The sequence below is a fragment of the Salarias fasciatus genome, chromosome 13, assembly GCF_902148845.1.
Source record: "Salarias fasciatus chromosome 13, fSalaFa1.1, whole genome shotgun sequence".
Taxonomy (NCBI): Eukaryota; Metazoa; Chordata; class Actinopteri; order Blenniiformes; family Blenniidae; genus Salarias; species Salarias fasciatus.
The window spans coordinates 23,237,936-23,260,622 of NC_043757.1; the positions used below are offsets into that span (position 1 = coordinate 23,237,936).

Below are 22,687 nucleotides of genomic sequence, written 5' to 3' on the forward strand. Positions count from 1 at the left end.
ACACTTGCCAAGGAAGACACAACACAGGGAGTTGCTCTAAGAGTTTGTATTTGTATCTTCCTCTGCTCCGACGCTTCCTGGGCAGAAAGAGGTTCTGATGTTAGTGGTTGTTCTGGAGCTTCCTGGACAGAAGGAGATACCTGATGGCCCCGGGGCTTCCTGGTCAGGATGTCCAGACGATCTCTCAGGCTCGATGTCTGGAGCTCCGAAATATTTTATAATTGCTCCTGCAAAGACAAAGCTCATTAGGTTATCAAGCAAAAAATAGATCCTGAGTACATATTCTATTTTATTAGTGTTGTTGCACTAATACAGAAAATTAAAATTACTGGTAATCTGTTTTTATATTAAACATTGTAATGTACAGTGTCCCTTTAAAGTTTGTATCCAGTTACAGACTTGCCACTTTTAAGGGTTTTCTGCAATAGTTTACAAATTTTACTGAAGTAATAAAACTGAGACAAATAAACCACTGCCACAACAGTCTGAAATAAGAATAAAACGCCATGAATAATATTTATACATCAATTAAAACACAATAATCAAATACATTTCTTGTATTTGTTTTTATTGGTTTAATCTTGTTTTATTATTTGCTTTATTGGCTTTAAATTATGTAGTTATTTTTATTCATATGCTTTAATTTTATTGGAACACACTTTGGTCACTGTATGTGTTCTGAGGGCTCTATTAAATAAATGTTGATTGATTAATAGATTAAAAACAAACCTTTAAAACAGTTCTTTAAATTAAAAACTAAACAAAACAGTAGCAGTTTCAAGAACAATGTAGAGACCTTGCCCTCTGGGCTCGGTCCCTAATTAGAGCCCTATACAATACACACTAAACTTAGTAAATTAATTATAACTAATCATAAAATACAGAGTAAAATATGTGAGACAACTTCCACTGAACAATGACAGAGCAGACGACTACAACAAGATGCCCTCCCTCCTTATAATCTCAATAAACGGGTCTACGGGTCCAGAGTCAGCCAATCATTCCTGGCAAGACAGGCCAACTTTCATGAGATGAACATTAAAGCTGAGTTTGTGACGAACAGATAATAGCTGGCAGCAAGCTAACATTTATCCGACGCTAGCTAGCTACTTGGCAAGTGGGACAAATAAACAAACTTGCAAAAAAAAAAAAAAAAAAAAAAAACACTTCGTTCCACCTCCACCTCTCCAGCCCACATCACCAACTGTCACGCCCTGTGCCCCTGCACCCATGTGGGGGCGCTCGCTCGGGTCCTGTTTTTTTTGTCTGCCCTCATGTTCTCCTGTCTGGTCACCTGCCTGCTCCTCTTGTTCTCCTGTCTGGTCTCTGTCTCGTTAACTACCTAATGTGCTGCACCTGTCCTGCCCCCTTTATTAAGCCCCAATGTCCTGGTGTCTTGTCGGCTCCTTGTGGGTCTGTCTGCGTGCATCCGTGTCCCTGCCTGCACCTCAGCTCTGTTTGCCTTTTGTTCCTGAGTTTCGTGAGTTCCTGGTTTCTTGAGTTATTTTGGAAATAAAAGACTTTGTACCCCGCCTGGCTGCCTGCGCCTGGGTCCTTCCACCTCGCACCCGTGACACCAACAAATGACTTACCTTTATCCTTTGAACGTTTTTCTTCCTCAGTCTTTTTCTTCCGTTTTTCCGCGCCGCTGGGATAATTTCTTGTTGATGCCATCATGGTTTGTTTTGTTAATCCTCTTGCTAATGACAGGTAGCTGTCAATCATTCTTGCACTGTTTTAACAGTCACTGTAGGTCTATTCTGGATCAAATAGCACCACTTAAAACTAATATTGTGCCGCAAACAGTCCTGTCCCTGGATCAATGATGCAATTTTGAGTCTAAGGAGAACATGTCGCCAAACTGAACGTTTGTGGAAATCTACGAAACTGGAGGTCCACAGGCTTCATTTAAGGGACCTCATAGCTTCCTTAAATAAGAAGTTAGAGGAGGCTCGGGCGACCTATTTTCATCAGCTGATTTCCTCCAACAAAAAGAATCCCAAGGTGCTTTTTGATACAATCAGTTCTATTGTATCACCTGTTGTCCCTGCCACCTTGGCTCATTGTAATATCAGAAGTGATGAGTTCTTGAACTTTTTTATTGAGAAGGTCAGAGCTATAAAAGATGGTTTGCCTTTGTCATTGGCCCCATGCCAAGGACCTCAGCATTTGGTCCAGCACCACTCAGCACCCCCCCCTCAACGCTGGGCATCTTTCAAGCCCGTCACGCAAGAGGACATTTTATCTGTCATTCACAAAATGAAACCATCCTCTAGTAGTCTTGATGTTCTCCCTGTTAGACTCCTCCTGAACGTGTTTGATTTGATTGGGGCCTGTATTGTAGAAATGTTCAACATGTCACTGTCAACTGGCGTGTTTCCACATTCTTTCAAACATGCCATTGTGGAGCCACATTTAAAGAAAGCACGCTTGGACCCAACAGATGTTAAGGGCTTCAGGCCAATATCAAAAACCCCATTTCTGGCTAAAGTCCTGGAGAAGGTGGTCTGTGTCCAACTTGCTTCCTTTCTGAAGACACACAACATACACGACATATTTCAATCTGGTTTTCGTGAGTCTCACTCAACCGAGACGGCCCTGTTGAAAGTGTCTAGTGACATTATGATGGCTGCGGACTCTGGCAAATGCACTGTACTGGTTTTACTAGACCTATCATCTGCCTTTGACACAGTCGACCATGGCATCCTGATCAACAGACTGAGGGACTGGGTTGGGTTGTCAGGTCCTGTTTTGGACTGGTTTAGCTCATACCTGTTTGGTAGAACTTTCAGTGTTTCCGTTGACAATGTGATGTCTGATCCTGTGGAGCTTCAGTGGGGAGTGCCACAGGGATCTGTTCTTGGACCTATTTTGTTCTTGCTGTATATCCTCCCTCTTGGCAAGCTGATTCAGCAGTTCAGTGACATGTCCTACCACCTGTACGCCGATGACCTGCAGCTGTACTGCTCCTTTAAGTCATCTGAGCCAGAAAAACTTAAGTCGCTGATGAGATGTCTGGCCAAAATTAAAGAGTGGCTCAGTGAAAACAGTCTGCAGCTGAATTCCGACAAAACGGAGACTCTGATTGTTGCCCCAGACAGCGCCATGTCTGCCATAAAACACCATCTTGGTGACCTGAACTGTTCAGTTAAGGGCAGCCTAAGAAATCTGGGTGTTATTTTTGACGAAGGAATGTCCTTGGAACACCACACCAATCAGCTTGTGAAAAACTGCTTTTTCCAAATTCGGAATATAGCTAAACTTCGCAAAATGGTGTCCTTCAAAGAGTTGGAGTTGATTGTACATGCATTTGTCTCATCTCGCCTCGACTATTGTAACAGCCTGTTCACCTGTCTCAACAAAAAAGAACTGGCGCGCCTTCAAGTTGTCCAGAATTCCTCTGCACGGCTCCTGACCCGCACTCGTAGGAGAGCCCATATAAGTCCCATTCTCAAGGACCTACACTGGCTCCCTGTTTCATTTAGGATAAATTTTAAAATCTTGGTTTTAACGTTTCGGGCTCTACACGGGCAGGCACCGGACTACATCAGGGGCCTGATCCAGCCCTATGTTTCCACTCGCTGCTTGAGGTCCTCCAACCAAAACTTGTTAATGGTTCCCCGCACATGTTTCAAAACTCGAGGGGATAGATCATTTAAGGCAGTGGCACCGCGCCTTTGGAATGAGCTTCCCTGCTCGCTCAGGTCTCTGGACAATGTTGATTCTTTTAAAAAGCAGCTAAAGACCTTTTTCTTTGAACAAGCCTTTTAGCCTGTATGGTACTGTTTTTTTTTTTATCTTGTATATCTATTTGTTTTCTGGCCTGCATGGTACTGTTTTACCTTGCATATTTGTAATTTTAGTGATTGTATTTTCTATTTTCTATTTTGTACAGATTATTTTTATGTGAAGCACTTTGTGACCCTGGTCTGGGAAAAGTGCTATACAAATAAAGCTTACTTACTTACTTACTTACTAATCATTCCCATTGTACCTGTCGGCGGGCCGCTACGTGACGTCACTTGTTGTGTGACAGTGCGTTCTATTTCATCCCTACTGACCGCCAGAGGCGGGGCTTAAAGCACTGGAATGTTCCCTTCATGCATGCGCAGTTCGAGTACGTATACCAACAACATCACTTGTGACCCCTGGGTGACCCAGGAATTACCTATAAATTCCTGGCGGGAAACCCGGTTCAGTTCCTTTTTTCTTCTCGCGTTCTGTTCGAGCCTTGGAGAATCGGGACCTGCCTCTTCTGGCACTTTTTTGGCTTGGTTGCTGGGAGCCTTGTGACTATCAAGTCGGAGCTGCGGATCGCCCTCCAAAGGCTGTGACCAAGACTTCCCTGATTCCCTCTCCTCCGCGACGCTTGGCTGTCGCGGTGACTGTCTCCGTGGTGAGATCTTCCGCCCCCCGGACTCCGGTAAGGTTGTGGATATTTTCGGGAGCGCACGAGGACACCGGGACACCGACGTTCTGTTGGTGGGGTGGCCGCTGGCCGTGGGTGTCGGCCCGCGGGGAGCGCGTCTCCTCCGCTTGGCGTGGCGTTGCGCTTCATCCGCCTGGCTAGGTGGCTGGGCTGACTGGTGGCCGGTGGACCGGACGTGTCAGGTTTCCCCGGTGGTTGGTCCCGCTGCGGCATCTCCTGTTAGCGCACGGTGTCTCCGTTGCGTCTCCGCTGCCGTGACTTGCGCTGCTAACACTACATTACGCCGGTTGTAATGGGGCTTACGCTACTTGCGTTGCGTACGCTGTTGTGTGCACCCTGGTTGCTTTACGCCGGGTGCGGTGGTTCTACGCTCAATCAATCAATCAATCAATTTATTTTTGTATAGCCCAGTATCACAACAACAGTTGCCTCAGAGGGCTTCAAGATGTTACATTGGTCGGTAAAAGTAAAAACAGTGAATAAGCATAATGGTAATATGTCAATATTTACAGTAACGAGACAGAACGAAGCAACCACCGCCTTCGACCCTCACATCCGGCAAGAAAAAACTCCAAAAACCCAGTGGGAAAAGAAGAAATCTTGGGGAGAACCACAGTATGGAGGGATCCCTCTCCCAGGGACGGACAGCTTTGGCAACAGCTAGCATGAGACAATAAGAAGTAAAGCCTAGGACAATGTTGAGTACAGTCCGTTTGACGGTCCAGCACAAGAACCACAGATCCCAGCAGTAGAACCGAAGTCAGTCCACGGGCAGGACCGACAGGAGTGTCCTCCCGGTCCGGACGGAGCTGCGGCGGTGTCCCTCTGTGGCAGTATCCCGCTGTGGCAGTGCCCTGTTTGTGTGCTTGGCTGTAGTGGCGCTTCAGCTTTCGGTGCCCGTGTGGTGGCTAACCTCTGCTGTTTGAGTCCTGTCCCCGCCGGTTGCGGTGTCTCCGCTGAGGCGGCGTTGCACTTGTGCGTTTTGGCGCTCTTTGTTTGGTATGCTAGGTGCCGGTCTGTTTTTTTGTCCAGCCTATTGCTCGGCGTGTTGCTGCTCCCGTGGGAGCTGCAGGGCGATCTTCTCCCCCTGCACCCACTTGGTTTGCCGTGTAGACGGTGTACGCCCTCTTCCCTCGGCTTACCGCATCACCGTCCCGGGCCCTGGTACTCCACGGGTGCCACTGCGTCGCAGTGGGGAGCAGGCCCCAGTTGACTGCCTTGTTCTAGCTGTCCTGCGTTTGCCGTGCATACGGCATCTGCCCCCTTCCCTCGGCTTACTGCGCTAGCGTTTCCTACCGCCCTGAAGGGAGTGCCCCTGGATGAGCTGTGTGCTGCCGCCTCCTGGTCTACGCCGGGCACCTTCTCCAGATTCTACCAGTTGGACGTTGTGCCTCCGCATCCGCTGCGGGTGGTCCCGGACCCGGCAGAGGCGTCCCACTGAGGTGGGTCCCTGGGATTCCTCGTGACCAAATTGGCATACGTCATTCCAGTGCTTTAAGCACCGCCTCTGGCGGTCAGTAGGGATGAAATAGAACGAAGGTTACGAATGTAACTACGGTTCTATGAATCCCGGATGACCGCCAGAGCACTCTGTCACTCGGAATCCTCGTGGTCACGCGAGAAGATTCCGTAGGAACCGAACCGGGTTTCCCGCCAGGAATTTATAGGTAATTCCTGGGTCACCCAGGGGTCACAAGTGACGTTGTTGGTATACGTACTCGAACTGCGCTTGCGCGAAGGGAACATTCCAGTGCTTTAAGCACCGCCTCTGGCGGTCATCCGGGATTCTTAGAACCGTAGTTACATTCGTAACCTTCGGTCCAACACACTAATAATGCCATAAAAGCACCAGCCACAGCTTATCATTGCAGTTTATTATATCCAATGTTTATTTTTAAGCATATAAGAGGTGTAATAAACACAAGAGCTAGCTACAGATAAAAACAGGACATTTTAATTATCCTCAGAGGTTGAACATGCAGCTTTGGGGCCCCCTGGTGGCTTGGGGGCCCTAGGCATTCGCCTAGTTCGCCTATAGGAAGAAACGGCCATTTTGAGTCGACAGTAACAAAGTGACTGATGACATTTTGCTGGCAGCTGAGAGGATTTTCACTCAGAGATGAAAATCTTTCTACCCATAGAAAATAAACCAGACTCTGATGCAATGTCTCAAACTAAATGTGCATGACGAGTCTATCACTGACTCAGTGTTGAGAAACCTCCTCAGAGGACATCCTCACCACCGTGCTTTAACTCTGATGTCCACAGAGGGGGGACAGCACACCATTCACACACACACTGACTGTGTGAAATGATGCAGACCACAATTCAACTTGCTGAGTTTTGTGGTCAGACAGTTTATTACACCATTCAGGAATACAGCACATACACACAAATAAAGATCAGTTCAAATCTGTATTTATGCGTATTCACAGTGATACAGAATACACTGATATTACATAATGCCCCAGAATACTTAGAATTCATCTCTCTTCACTGTTTGAATGAATAAAAACAAAGAGGTAGTTTGTGGTGAAGCCAGTAAAAACTTATTGCCAGTTAGATCAGTCAGTCTCATTAAAACCACTTGCACAATATTGTGTGTGTGTGTGTGTGTGTGTGTGTGTGTGTGTACTTGTACAGCTATAGTTGTGAGGACCTTTTGTGAGGACCATGGGTTTACAACCTTACAAGTGAGGACAATTTCGGCAGATAAGGACATTTTTGCAGGTCCTCACTTTTCGACAGACCTTTTTTAATTTTTTTAAGGGTTTAGACTTGATTTTTGGTTTAGGGTTACAATTAGGTTTCCGTAAGGAGGTATGGGTTAGGGTTAGGCATACATTTTTGATGGTTAGGGTTAGGATAAGGGCCTAGGAAATACATCATGTCAATGAGTGTCCTCACAACTATAGCTGTACAAACGCGTGTGTGTGTGTGTGTGTGTGTGTGTGTGTGTGTGTGTGTGTGTGTGTGTGCAGTAAAAAAATGTTCGTGTTTATTAATACTGAGCTACCATGTAGCACAGAAATCCTTTGAGACGGATGAACGGAATGAAAATTCATGTTAAAATGAGATAATATATAATATTTTATATTAAATTTAGCAACAACTTGTATTTATTGATGCTTAAATGCTGTTACACAATCCACTGTGAAAATATCTTATGACAAAATGTGACACTGTATAAATAAAAGTTTTTCTTTAGATTTCTGCCTCTGCACATAAACAACGAAGTAAATGACAAGTAAAAATTACAATTTTCATTCAAACAGAAAACAAGAGACGCTGAGACTTTTATGAAGTGAGGTATAACTTCAAGTTAATTTGGACACTTTGCAGTCGAGTGCGGACTGTGAATCCAGTCACTTTAGTCTCTTTGCAAGTGGAAGAAAATGATCTCTCACAGATTTACACTCCCACCATCATTAATTATTCACACCCAATCGATTCCACACAGTGCAATAAACTGTGAGACAAAAACCAAAAGAAAGTGTTTCCTTCTTTTTCTTTTCCTGCATCCATTCAGCTATATATCTGTGTTACATGTGGGTCGGGGGATGTAGAGTCTTCAGTGCTGTAGTTGGTGAAGAAACTCACTTTTGTTTTCAAAAGGGGAAAGCAAAAATACGAAGTTCTCGGGAGCAAAACCACAGAAAACACAGAGGGGCCGCAACACAGGAGGGCAAGGGCATCCATGCAGTATGAATATGAGTTAATGCAGGAGAACAGCCACACTGAGGCACAGACAGCCGATACACACTAAACAGCCTGTTATATGCTGCAGCCACCAGGAGATGACATTAACACACCCAAAACAGGTGAAAGACATCAGGACAGGGAGCAGCAAGCAATCAGGGAACAATCCAGGGAGCATGAAATGAGAGACAGAGTAAAACCGATAAAAAAAAAAACTGTCCAAAAAAATGTTGGGAGTCGTGTCTCTAATGGACTCGATTCGGGCAGCTCAGGGAACTTGGCTGTCTCTCCCGGCGACGCGGCGGGACTGTCTGAAGTTGTCGCAAATAATAATCAGTCTGTAAAAGCTCAGTATGACCACCAGGAAGTTCTTGATGGCAAAGAAAATTATCATCTGGCCAAAGAGTTTGAAGTAGATCATGACGGTGAGCCTGACGACTAGAAAAGGTCCGTTCTGGATGAACAAGGCCTCCATGACGCTCCATATGTCCGTACTGTGTTTGGACCACAGAGAGACCTCCGGACTGTCCTCGTCCTCCTTCTCACTGTCCGGCTTGGAGTTTATCACTACAAAAATGTAAAAAAAAAGAAAGAAAAAGAAAATTAATAATTACTTTTGAAATATATTTTTTTCTTAATATTTCTTGATGTATTTGTGGTCAATTGAAGTTAAGAGTGTATGGGTGAAATTGACCTGCATTGCAAATTAAATTAGCATAAACATACTGAAGCTTTACAATTGTGCTTACAGGCCATTCAAAGATCCTCTCACACTCCAAAAGACACACTCACACACCAAAACTGTCCACTGCAACTTCATTCAGCTGAGTGCTTTAAATCCACCGCGATACAAACAGTGTCTTCATTACGATTAATTTATAAATGATGAGGCTGTGCTATAAAACTCATGATCATTAGTGGTTTTATCTGTTTCGACAACAAATTTTTGTTCATCTTTCTTTTGTAAAAGCCAGACTTCAATGAGTCTGCTTCGTACATATCAGGGGAACAAACACATCATTTTGGTTAGACCACAAGTGATGAAATTCTAATTCGCTGAGTAGAGAACTGGAGACTTTTGGTTTAACTTTCATTTCCGATCGTGTATTTCCTAAACTATTCTATTATCAATTATCTATTATTTATGCAAATTGTGTGAGTAAAACACTGATTTAAGCTTTTAGGAGTACCAACCTGAATACCGGAAGCTTGTTGTGCTTCAGTGTGGTCTATTTGAAGCTCTGTCCTTCGGGTTAATAATTTGACAGGCGATTTCAGCCAGTCAGCATTGACTTCTCTCTGTTTACTCAGAGCACTGACTTGGACTAATGCTGCCGTCCCACTCAGGAAGTGGTGTGAACCAGCTGACTCCACACGTTAACACGAACCACAGTTATTGTTTCAACACATAAACACACACTGACCGGACAGATGTAGAGGAAACTGCAGCATGCTCCAGGTCCACACTGCTAAGATGGTGTAGACCAGCTCAGGGGTGTATACTCTGAAACACACACCGCACACAGTTCTCTTTCATAGCATCCGTTTCGTGTCTCACATTGGTCACGAAGAAGTTCTGAACTCTCTCACTTATGCTCGCTGTTTCACCGGGACCTAGCTTAACCGTCCACAGACACGAGCGAAAGACTCAGCTAGCCAAAACTGAGTGGCAGCAGTCCGTGGTTGCAATACCGCTCCTGAGTAGCAACACTCAGTGACGTTAGCTTCACCAGCTAACACCGACTGAGTAGCAATACTCCCGCTACACCTGTGGAAGTCAGAACACTCCCAGCTTGGTCTCGCTATCTACTAGCTTCGCCAGGTTAGCGTTAGCCGATACAGCATAAAACTGCTTCACAGCTGCCATTAAAGCAAAGGAGAAGTTGTAGTCTTGAAGACAGACTTGCGTGTCTTGCGTCAGCTAAAAGAGTGGATGAGATTCAGGCTCTGTCAGTACACTAAGTGTGTACAAAGTTCTCCTTGAGGAATGCAAAAGTGACGTTACAGTCTAACCCAGCATTCATGCCCAAGATGTTGGGATCATGTTACCTGATTGTCCTCGCGTCCTTCAACCTGCTGCCATTCTCCTCAGATGAGCAGATGTGGCTACGCACATATGTGATGTCCAGTGCAAGACATAAGGCTCTATGTAGACAGGACGAAAAGCTGTCCAAAAGGTGACCAACTTTTTGTGTCTTGGGCTAAGAACCACTTGGGGAGGCCGGTCTCGAAACAATGGCTTTCACAATGGATTGTTGGGGCTTTTACTTTGGCTTATAGTGCCAAGGGACGGCAACCTCTCGAGGGTCTGCGTGCACATTCTAGAGTTCTAGAGATCTCTCGACTTCATGGGCCCTTTTCAGCAGGATTTCCATTGAGGAGATTTGTGCCACTGCAAGCTTGGCTTCCTTACATACGTTAGTCAGATTTTACAGGCTTGATGTGACAGCCCCAACATTAGCCCATTCTGTGCTTAATTTGGCGCAGCCCCAGTAATGCCGGATTCTGGTTACATGTTACCTCGTAACATCTGCACAAAACAAATGCTATGAAAGAGAACTTCAGGTGACTTGCGTAATCCCGGTTCTCTGGGTAGCATGACCGAGTGTCTCACCAGACCACCTTCCTCATTCTTTCGTAGCAAGAAGAGGTGTGTCTTCAGAATAACAGGAAGCGCAGTCAGGACTATTTATAGGGGGAGGGTCTCCACCCTCCCTGACACTGATGTGCTTGACTCCAGCCAATGACGGCTGGCAAAATGCAATAGGAGCTTCTGGTAAGGTCGCGCTGTAGGTGTTCCCAATGTGAGACACTCATTCCTGCTACTCAGAGAACCGGGGTTACGCAGGTAAGTTACCTGAAGTTTCAGTCAAATGATTTTCAGTGCTTTTTAAATCACTGTAAGTCAGAGGTTTGCAAAAACACTGGACATGCTGGGAAAATCGATAGACATCTTAGTCACACTTTAGTCTAAAGTTTATTTATATCTTCTATGATTATTTTTGATTACTTGCAGAAATATTGAACAGGGTTTTTTTTCACTGGGAAAAGGAAAACATGACTGATCTGATTTTATATTTTACTGACTATTTGATAATAAATGGGAACAAAACTTAAAGAAACACAACCTCTGGAGTTGGATTTAATGGTTTGCTATGCGTCAGGCACATTTATAGGAAAATGTGACACTCACTGCACATCTGACACGTTTCTGCGCGGCCAAACAAACATGGCCTTGACACTCACTTGACGTCTGACAGCGTCTCACTGGTAAACTCGAGGATGTCCGCTGCCGTACCCACAAAAATCAGAAGCAGTTGGGAGAGCTCGTCCTTGGTGATGCCGCCTCGCAGCGGGAGGAGCCACTTTCCCACGATGAGGAGGATGAGGAGGATCTGATGAAGAGCCAGGATCCAGTCTTTGGAACAGACTGATGACAAAACCTGCTCAATGTTCTGGAGAAAGACAGAGAATCCACAGATAGTCTTATTTTTGGAAGCACTGGCTGCTACAATAACATGTTAACATCCAGAGTGTTTTTTTTTTGTTTGTTTGTTTCAATGTTATGTTTTCCATATAGGCTAATATCGTTATTTGGATTGAAATATTAGAAAAAAAAAATCAATGTAGCTCTATAAGGTTTCTCTGATCAATACAATTGAACAATCCTTAAATCACATTGATATCATTGATGAAATCGAGCTGCTCAACTCAAGTCAACTTTATTGATCCAGAGCACTTTAAAAGCAGCCACAGCTGTGACAAAGTGTTGTACAGAACTAGACATAAGAATCTAAAAGCATAAGTTTTGGTAATAAAATAATAAAATAATAAAATGACAAAAATAAAAACAGGAGCAGAGTCTCAAGCTGAGTAAAAAGCCAATGAAATAAAATCGGTCTTAAGATTAATTTTAAAGATCTTGTCCGATGTGCAACAGTAGCTCGCATGACAACAGACGAAGCTGGTCTCCTCTAAACTTTACTAAACCGTTTGGACCCTGATACCTCCACCAGCAGCTGATCAGCTGACCTGAGGCACAAAGCAGGAGTGTACAGGTGAAGCAGCTCAGAGAGGTAGGGCGGGGCCAGTCCATTCAAAGATTTTATAAACAAATGAAAGAATCTCGAAAATAATTCCAATAGGCCCCGGTAAGAACAGTGAGAAGACGTGACCTTACTTCTGAAGTGGCTGCAGGTTTTACAGAGCATTCCTGCTGTGATTTTACCTGCACCATCATGTGATTTTAATCACTGATGATTTTAATAGTAAACTGAATTTCACCCTGGACTCAGTCGCTCCACTTTTAACTAAAATAATCAAAGGATAACCCAAACCCCAGTGGAGAAAGAAACAACAGAATTAACCAATTGAAAAGAGTCTGCAGGAGTGCTGAAAGGAGCTGGAGGAAATCCAAGTTGACTGGACACTTTGAAATCTTACGTCAACAACTCAAAATTTAGAATAATGTAGTTAAACTGGGCGAACTTCCCATTTTTATCAACTTGTCTCAGAGAATAAAGACAACCTCCGGTTCTCCTTCTCCACATTCAACATTTTAACAGGCACTGATTTTTAATAAAGCTTTCAAGTTGCCAACTCTCTGTGAGAACTTTGCAGACCACCTCAGAACTAAAATAATGGGCATCAGGTCCAGTAAATAAAGATTGGTTTGATTTGGTATAATTTGATTAATACAGTGGAGTGAATTCAGAGCAGGTTATGTGTTCTCTCTAACGCGTTTCAGTTAGAATTCATGCAGCAGCGTTCTGAACCAGCTGGAGACCTGTGAGGGAAGACTCTCTTATGTTCTGGGACTGGAGCTTTCCCATGGACTCATTCTGCCCATAGTCACTCCCAGGCACTCATTAAAATAAATTTCCATGAAAATGGAAAGTGTCTCACTTACCTCCAGGTAACTCTCGTATGTCAGGTTCCCCATGGACTTATTCAAAGCCGCCAGTGCATGCGCACTCTCCCATAAGTCAAGTCTTCTGCACTAAAAACACATGAATTTTACTGATATAAGTTAAATATCACAGGGAGGTTTTGCAGTTTAACTATTGCAACTTTTAATACAAAAAAGTTAATCCAAAGTTTGATTTAAATCAGAATTAACTATAATTTGTATTGTTTCATACTCAAGGGTTTATCATATCACAGATATTTGGAGAGCAAGACAGTTGTTTTGAGCAGCTACATGCTCAGTAAGCTTTTCTTCTTTGTTTCTGGTCTGCAGTACCTTTGGTTCATTGGCTTTCTCCTTCTGGTGGTGGAGCTCCAGAATCCAGATGGAGGGGATGATACTGATGAGGAACAGGAGGATAGGAGGAGAAAACCTGCAAGACATTCAACAGCACTTTATTAGAATGATTGTGATTATGAGCCAATGCATCATAACTTGTACTTATAATTTATAAGCCTTTAGTCTCCTTCTAGTACTGACTAATGAAGATCTCTGCAGGTCAGGCTGAGATGATGAAACACATGCTCCACAAAGGAACAAGTTTCTCATCTTCAACTGATCCAGTTCCAGGAATCATTTATTATACACAGAAAGTAAAACTGGAAGACTTTGCTATTCTTTGTTTTTTTTAGATAACGAGGAGTCTCTGAGTTTGGGGACTTTAATATCAAATTGCCTGCCTCAAAATGAGTGTTTGGTTTGGGTGGAGGGACGCATTTAACGCGATAATAACATGTTAATTAAAATTACTATTGACGACACAAATTTAGTGGACGCGCGATTAACTCGGGACGTTTTGCGACCTTCATCTCGCACCGTAGTTTGGGAAAGTGAGAAGCACATACATCATATACATAGACACCTCTTTCATGCTGCTGTGAATTGGAGTCGACGTGCCTACATGGCGGCCATCTTGCAGGGGGGGGTCTTCGTTTCCACAGCACACTGAGGAACGATTTCACCATAAAAGTGATCATAAATCGATCAGTTTTCAACTTAGATTCCACTTTATTTTAAACACCAGACATGGAGGATACACAGACATAAATAGAACAAAATGAACTCAAAAACTGTTCAAGCCGACTGAGGTTCTTATTGAGAGAAATGGTTTAAAGGTGCACTAAGGAGTTTGCACGATTTATGCGAAACAACGGCCCCTGCAGGCCTTGGGCGTAACTGCAGCTTAGTGAAACGCTCGTGTCTGTGGCTTGCGTCCATGTACGTGCACGGAAGAGGGGAACTCCTTCCTCGCTCTTTTAGTAGCGCTCGAGTAAAATTTAAGTTTCTTTTGCCTGGTGGGGTCTGTGCTGGAGTTGGGGCAGTGCTAGAAGCCGTTTTTTTCTTACTTTCTGGAAGATCCATCCTCAATACTGCTCTGTTTCTGCTCGCTAAACATCTGGCGGAGTAATGGCGGACAAAACGAAACTTAAGCAAATCAGGCCAGCGGGAGCGCGCATAGCTTCACAAACTCAGTGAAGCTGACCCACCACCCACCAAAAAAATTGAAACAAACACTCTGAGTGGTTAAGTGCTTCGTTTGTGCAGATTTGTGCAGTTGAAATTTTCGTTTGTGCTGCTTTCGTTTTGGAGATATTAAAGATTCTTTTTTAGGTCATTCAGAGTTCACCATCCCCCCAGCTTGCTCCAAAACGAACCAGACTGGTCTACTTTTTTAGTGCTTCGTTTGTGCTGATTTGTGCAGTTAAAATTTTCGTTTGTGCTGTTATGGTTTTTGAGATATTACAAGTTATAGTTTTGCTCAGGGACGTCATCACTCCCCACCCAAAAAAACAAAAAACAAAAAAAAGCTACACTGGTGGTTTTTTTGTGTTGTTTTCAAACTTTATTTGTCCCCAAGGGACAATCTACTGTTATAGTGCTTTGTGCTGATTTTTGCCGCTGGGTTAAATGGTTAAATGGGAGGCTAAACCCTCGACCCTCCAGCTGGGTCACTCAGGGAGAGATAGATCTCCCCGTTTTTTGGAGGTCTGAGTTCATTTATTTCTTTTGTATTATAGTTGTTGTTGTTTTGTGTTCTTTTCTGGGGGAGACCAATCATGTCTGCGATCCATATGTCAATGTCAGATAGTTTGAAGGTTGTGTCATTAAACGTAAATGGCCTTGGAAACCCAATTAAAAGAAGCAGAGTCTTGGCAAAGTTAAAAAAAGATAAATCACAGGTTTTAATGCTTCAGGCGACTCCTATGTCCAATGAAGAACATGCTAAGATGAGAAGGTTTGGCTATTCACAGTCCTTTTACAGTTCCTGTAAAGAAAGTAGGAAAAGAGGAGTGGCTATTATGGTGCCTCATTTTTGAATTTTAATTAAGGAAGAAGGGGACAAGGATGGCAGATACATTTTAGTCAAAGGAAAACTTGATAATATAGTGATTACATTTGCATGTATATATGTCCCTCCAGAAAGTGATAAAAACAATTCTTTGTTCAGCTCTTTGACAAAATTGTCACTTTCAGTGAGGGCATATTAGTCTGCGCTGGCGGCTGGAATACAGTCTTGAATTACTCCATTGACACAACAAGTAAAAAACAATACAAATTACACATGTCTAAACAGCTCAATATCTTAATTAAAGAAACTGGAATGTTTGATGCCTGGAGAAATCTGCATCCTTCTGAAAAAGACTTTACTCATTTTTCAGCCACATCAAATTCACTCAAGAATAGACTTCTTTTTGATGAACACGGTAGACGTAGACAGGCATCGGGTGAAAGAATGCTCAATCGGAACCTCGGATGTGTCAGACCACAATGCAATCTACTTAAAAATACATCTAAATAACAGAAGGAAAAATGCTTTGTGGAGAATGAATATTGGGATTCTAAACAACATAGCTATCGTGACTGAAATAAAAGAAGAACTTAGGGAATGTATGGAAAATAACACTAACAATGAAGTGGCACCAATAATCGTATAGGATACTGTTAAAGCAGTTACGAGGGGGAATTTGATCTCTCGTACGACTTACATGAATAAATTGAAGAGATTAAAATATGAAGAATTGCCAAAAGAACTGAAAAAATTAGAGAAACAAAAGCAAATAGATAAAGATATAGGATTGACAGATAAGTTAAAAGAAGTTAGAAAAAAAATAGATGCAATTTTGACAGAGGAATTGGAAAAGAAACATAGATTCATGAGACAAACATTTTACGAACTCGGCCCTAAATCATGTAAAGCTCTGGCAAGGCGTCTTAAAACACAACAAATTAAAAACTGCATATTCAAGATTAGAGACCCATCAAGTAAAGAGTTGACCTTTGAACCAGAGAACAGTGAAACCTGTTTCAGAGATTATTACATGCACCTATATTCGGAACCAGACCCAATGAATGATGAAGTCATTGATAAATACTTAAAATCATTAGATCTTCCCTCCATAGCGGCAGTACAAAATGAATTCCTGACCACCCCAATTACAAAGAAAGAATTAGTCAGTGCTATCCGGAATTTGAAAAACAGTAAGTGCCCAGGGAGTGATGGGTTTCCTAATGAGTGGTACAAGGTCTTTGCAGACGACCTTGCACCTGCATTACTTGAATCTTTGAATTGGACTCTTAAATATGCCAAAATTCCCCCTTCACGGAAAGAAGCGGTTATATCGGTATTGCCAAAGGAAGGCAAAGACAAAGAGCTGTGTGAATCTTACCGCCCGATCTCCATACTAAATGTAGACTACAAAATATTCACCTCCATCATTTCTAAAAGAATGGAAAATCTTCTTCCTGACTTAATAGATGAGGACCAAACTGGGTTCATTAAGGGCAGACAAACACAGGACAATATCAGGCGCACATTGCATATTATAGAACACATTAATAAAAAGGAGCTGAGTGCGGCCTTATTATGTCTCGATGCCGAGAAGGCATTCGATAGAGTTAACTGGTCCTTCCTTTATAAAGTATTGGAGAGATTTGGCTTCAATAAACAATTTATATAAAAGCTCTCTATGGTAACCCTACAGCTAGACTCAGGATCAATGGCTCTCTGACAGAAAGCTTCAACCTAAATAAAGGTACAAGACAGGGATGTTGCCTCAGCCCCTCCCTCTTTGCATTGTTTGTTGAGCCGTTAGCACAGGTTATAAGAGAAAATATTGAACTGGAGGGTATTAACATAGCAACAGAGGATCAAAAAAATAAGTCTTTTTGCCGATGATATAATAACCTACTTGACAAACCCAAATTTAACAATACCCAGTCTTTTTAATACTTTAGAAAACTTTGGTAGTATGTCCGGATATAGTCCTCTGTTTAAATTATACACCAAACAGCAAAATTAGGGGCAGCTATAAATTAAAGTGGGATTCAAAATCATTAAAGTATTTAGGAGTAATTATTACACAGAATTTAAATAATCTATATGAATCTAATTATTGTACTCTGAGTGATAAAATTCAGAAAGATGTAACACACTGGTCAACATTAAAGGTGCTGTAGGCAGGATTTTGCTAGTCAGTGCTAATTTTTCTGTGTTTTCTTTAAATTAAATGTTAGAGTATCCATTGATAATCCTTTAGGAGTGTAGCATAATTGCACTACCACGAGGGTGCAGCGTTTCCATCTGTCTCTGTTCTGAGCTGAAAAGGAATCTCCACAGCTCCAGGTATCTTTGACCAATCAGAAGAGCCCCGAGGCTCTAACTGTGATTGGTTGAGGGGCGTTCGCCACACGTTCTTGTGGGAGGGGCTTAACTTGCGTAAGGGCGTGATGTCAGAGAAAACAGGACCGGATTGGCTGTGCTGGGTTTCAAATCGCCATCTTAGATGGGTCAAATTGCCATCTTACTTAGGTAACCCTAAGCAAGATGGCGGAGATGCGGAATCCTGCCTACAGCACCTTTAATTATGGATTTCAGCTCTAGAATAGAGGTGATAAAAATGAATATACTGCCCAGACTATTGTATTTCTTCCTTTCTCTCCCTGTACAGATCCCAGAATCTCAATTCTCCACGTGGAACAAATTGATATCTAGATTTATCTGGGCAGGTGCGAAACCAAGGATAAAGCTCAAAACACTCCAATTAGATAAAGAACGAGGAGGTCTCGCCCTGCCTGACTTAAAACAGTGTTACTATGCTGCTCAATTGAGATACGTTGTTTACTGGTGTTCCCCTGAATATCAAGCAAGGTGGAAAACCATAGAATTCAATTTAGATAAAGTGCCACCTTCTGCTAAATTAGGAGGGAAAGAATCCAAGGACCATAAAGAAAAAGATATTATATTAAAAAAACACTTTAAAAATATGGTTTGATACTGTTAAGAAAAACAAAATGGAAGGAGACAGTAAATTACTATTATGGCCTTGTCATGTGCCTAACTTTGGTCCCGGTGTGGTAGATGAAACATTTATCAGGTGGAAAGCGAGGGGGATTACTGCAATATGCACTCTTGTTGAAGGAAAAACATTTAAAACCTTTGAAAAACTCAAACAAGAATTTGATCTAGAAAACAGATACCTGTATCGCTATTTACAGCTCAGACACTTTTATCAAAATGAAGTGAGGAGGCATTTATCGGACGGTATTAAAAAAAGATACTATTTGTGGCAGGTGCATTCAAGAATACTCCTTCAAAGATTGTATCTAAACTGTATAGCTGTCTCCAAGAATTTTTGGAGCCAGCAGAATGTCTGAGGTTATTCTGGAAGGTATTTGAAATTCGGGATTGTGGCAACAAGACACTTGAATTTACATAAAACAAGCATATTTGTACACTTTAATGCTGCGGAGAGGATTAAGAACCTGAACATTTCCCCTTTAATATACATGTGGAGTAGATAAAAAAATGTGCAACCAATTTTGCGATTAATGGAAAGTTAACTATGGACAGTCATGCAAATAATCATGATAAAATATTTAAATCGATTGCCATCCCTAGAATATAGAAAACAAGAGATTTGTGCAACGAGACAGCAGTAATTAGTCTAACACAGCAAAGGACGGTTGAGGGCATTGATGAACCAAACACACCTCCAAAAGACAACCTATTAACAGGGTGTGGATGTGTGGATGCGCGCGTCTTACCATTTGCAACCCTTTCCCTTTCGATTCTTCAGAATTATCATCATTTCAACAACAAGAGGCAGGAAGAGGAAAGACAGGAACCAGTATTTGGGGTCTTTCTTCACCCATGTCACCCTCCAGACCCCGAAGAGAGCCACCAGGATGAAAAGCGCTCTGGTGATGATTGTGTACACAGAGTGAACCAGCCACATGACTGCGCCAGCGCCTGTACTCCTCAAGATCCAGATCCCAGAGATGAGCTGCTTCCTCTGAGAGAAAAGCAGCTGGATGTGGGCATTTTAATAGCTTGTTAGGTCCCTCAACTTTAAGCTCCGCCCATAGATAAAGCCACATCCAGCCTTTTACTCCTGATCCTGACAGGAGAACATATAATGGAGCAGCAACTACATAGCAATTAAATGGAATTAAGGATATCTTTCCTGGAAACTGCATGAAATACACACATTATCTGCTGTTGTAAGCAAAAACAATACCCTCGATTGCTCGATTGTCATTCGGGCCGACTTGATGTTTTGCTGCACTTTCAGCAAGTAGCCGCCTGGTGCACGCTGCTGTAGTGGTCAGAGTGGTCATGTAATGTCATGTTGGAAGGAGGATCCCGTCCTTAGATATCTTTCCTCCCAACCCACCCATCTTGAGGCCGTAATTAAGACCTCCATGGCCATTTTAATTTACATTACATGCATTTAATGCAATATTGCTTTTAAATATTTGTATTGTATTTCTGAAAATGACGTAGTAAGGGCATTTATTTTGAGACTCAGCCCTCAGCTGTGTGGGGATGATAATGACGGAGATGGCCGAGGGGCTCTGGTCACTGATCACAGAACAGAGAATCAATCTATGCTCCTGCTTCAATCAGCACTACTACAGAGCTCATGCGGAGCGGCGCTGTTTGCTGCCTCAGCACAAAGAATAATCTCGTCTGTCATGTAGAAGGGATGAAAATGGATGAAGTGGTGGATCAGTGATTGAAATAATGCAGGAATACCTATAAGTTACAAAGAGCAATGAATTACCAACTGAAAATAGACCAGAAGAGAGGAATTAAACCAGGGGTCTCAGTCAGCACTGTGTTAGTTTATGCACAAAACATGATGCTGCATATAATGCATGACCTCAATTTCCCTCCTGAATAAAACCTTGAGGTTTTATTGGATTGCAAGTCTGCAAGTATCTTTAAGATACACACAACACAGCTGCTCTCCATTGAGACTGATTCAGCATTGAGGATGTGCCTTTGATTATTATGGTTGAAAAAAAAAAACAACCTCAGGTAACACTGTAATGAAAACAGCTGGATGAAGAATTATATCAATGAAACACTTTTCTGGGAAGATTTGACTGGTTTTCTTCTTTTCTTGATTGCTTTCTTCTTTATAAAAGGGAGTTTTTTCTTCCACAGTCATTTATGCTCGCTCATGTTGGGTTTTTATCTGTAGCCCAAAACCCTTTACTCTGTCAATCACCTTCACCCTCCAGTGGAGGCATCTGCATGCAAGGCTCTGAATCCATCCCCCTGGGAGCAATTCGAGGTTCAGTTTCTTGTCTGAGGACACTTCAATACTTGGACAGGGGGACATGTGAATTAAACCAACAACCTCCGGATTGAAAGACGACCACTCAGCCAACCCAGCTGCTGCGAAACAGCAGCTGTGTTGTACTTTTCACTTTTTAAGTAAAAGTGAAATGAATTTGATGGTGAGTTGTTTTGTACATATTATGGTGTCATAATAATTGAAATTAAAGTGCATAATGTGAAATAATTATAATATTGACATTAAATGCTTGTTAAGTCAATTAAATATGATGCACTTTTTAGTGTTTTGTTAAAAAAAGAAACATTGTTTCTTTAAAACCGATACATTGTTGCCAACTCCTCAGTCAGAAAAGTTCTAAATGATGTCATCGTCTAATTTGCATAACTACTCTTTTACATATGCAAAAAAAGTAGTCAAATTAGATGTCATGTCTGTTTCTGGCAGTCTGAAGTGCACATTGTTGAAAATTTCACTCGTCCCCACTCTGACTGTCTCCATGCTTTGTTGCTAGATGTAAGGCATAAGTGAAGTACTGGAATTAGGAATTTTCAAACTTTCCAAAAATTTGCATTGTATGTCACAAATACAACCCCTCGAGATAGCCTCTGGAGATTTTCACTGCTGCTTCAGCAGCAGTTTGGATAAATCTTCACTCACAATGTCCAACCCTGATGCATCAGAGTCTGAGGTTGGCTTCACTGGATATTGACCTTGTTGATCTCTGGAGAGAGAGAGCTCCATCCCACAATGACAGATTTTACTTTCGACTCAGTAAGACACAAGTCAGACTCCTTATTGCACTTATTTCTCCCACCGCAGGAGCATCTCTCATTTGTAATTTCTTATAACACAGGGCCCAAAATGGTGTGGATAAGACGATTAAGAGTGTACGAAACACAACAGGCCAAACAGCATATGATGTACACAGAATAAAATCCTCATTTCATGATGTTTAGACACATTTTTACACATCAGCAGTAAACATCTGAAACAGATGTCAGAAAGTTCTTGGAAATGTGTGTCTCTCTCTCTTCCACATCAGAAGGTGAAAACAAACGATTGAGTGCTCCATTAACTCAAGATGATGTGCGGCAAGTGAACAAATCAATGTCTTCCAGAGAAAATCCATGCATTAGATGGGTATTCTGCAGATTTCTATAATGCCTGTTGGCCACAGATCCAAACCCTTTTTATGCCCATAAAACAGCGAATAAAAACATCATTACACAAGAAGGATAAAGATGCTGCTGATTCTACCTCATACCACTCAGTTTCATTGTTCCAACTTGTTTGTTGTTTTGTTTTGTCCCTTTTTCGTTTTGTTTCGCATCTATAGGTTTGTTTATTGGTTTGTCCTTTTATGATCCATCCACCACATTCACACACTTGACTCACTAACCCTTTCTTTTTAAGTGCACATGCAGCCCAGTTGTGACCAGTTAAATAGTGCCATAATAGTAGCCTTTCGATTTAAATTTTAAAGGGGCTGTATCATGTAAAATTCACTTTTTGTATGTTTTAACCTTGTTATTGTAGGAAACCAATTTAATTAGCACTACTACTATTAGACAATTGTTTCAACTGCACATCAGGCCATTGTGACACTTGTTCCTGAGACAAGTACACTTAGTTTATAAGATATTCTGTTAAAGTGTAAACATACCCACATGTTCCGGAGATATCAACACACACACACAAGTGTTCCAAACATACTCGATAAGGATGTCAGCTCGTGGCTGGCAGATGAAATCAACACCAAATTGTCCAATTGTGAACAAAGTCCAACCTATCTGTCGGGGCAGGCCCAGCCCAGAAGAACGTGGAATAAAAACTCTGTCTCATTAACGATCAGGATCCTTTCGGGGCGAAATACTTCGTATCTTTCCCTGTAAGGTCCAGCGCTGAGCATTACATTTAGCTATACTTAAATAAATGGTAATAATCTGAGGTCGGCCGGACAAAAGTCCTAGGCTCCAACAATATATAGCTATATACTCACCAAAAACA

General features: G+C 42.3%; 1 protein-coding gene across 1 annotated transcript; it reads right to left on the minus strand.

The window, feature by feature from the left end:
- Positions 1 to 8,396: 8,396 nt before the first annotated feature.
- Positions 8,397 to 19,330, minus strand: LOC115399367 (transmembrane protein 26-like). The gene is made up of 6 exons (XM_030106689.1): positions 19,140 to 19,330; positions 13,371 to 13,467; positions 13,038 to 13,127; positions 11,375 to 11,574; positions 9,553 to 9,632; positions 8,397 to 8,695 (listed from the first exon to the last, which is right to left on the minus strand). Exons 1-6 carry the CDS (start codon positions 19,328 to 19,330, stop codon positions 8,397 to 8,399), a joined length of 957 nt encoding a protein of 318 aa, XP_029962549.1.
- Positions 19,331 to 22,687: the final 3,357 nt, after the last annotated feature.

What these genes read in the sequence shown, in the direction of transcription:
- LOC115399367 (XM_030106689.1), bottom strand. Translation starts at nt 19,330, where the DNA reads ATGTGGCTGGTTCACTCTGTGTACACAATCATCACCAGAGCGCTTTTC. An exon ending in AAGGGAAAGGGTTGCAAATG is followed by an intron (nt 13,468 to 19,139) that starts GTAAGACGCGCG and finishes AATGTCTTGCAG; the next exon opens with GTTTTCTCCTCCTATCCTCC. An exon ending in GTTTCCTCTACATCTGTCCG is followed by an intron (nt 8,696 to 9,552) that starts GTCAGTGTGTGT and finishes ACATTTTTGTAG; the next exon opens with TGATAAACTCCAAGCCGGAC.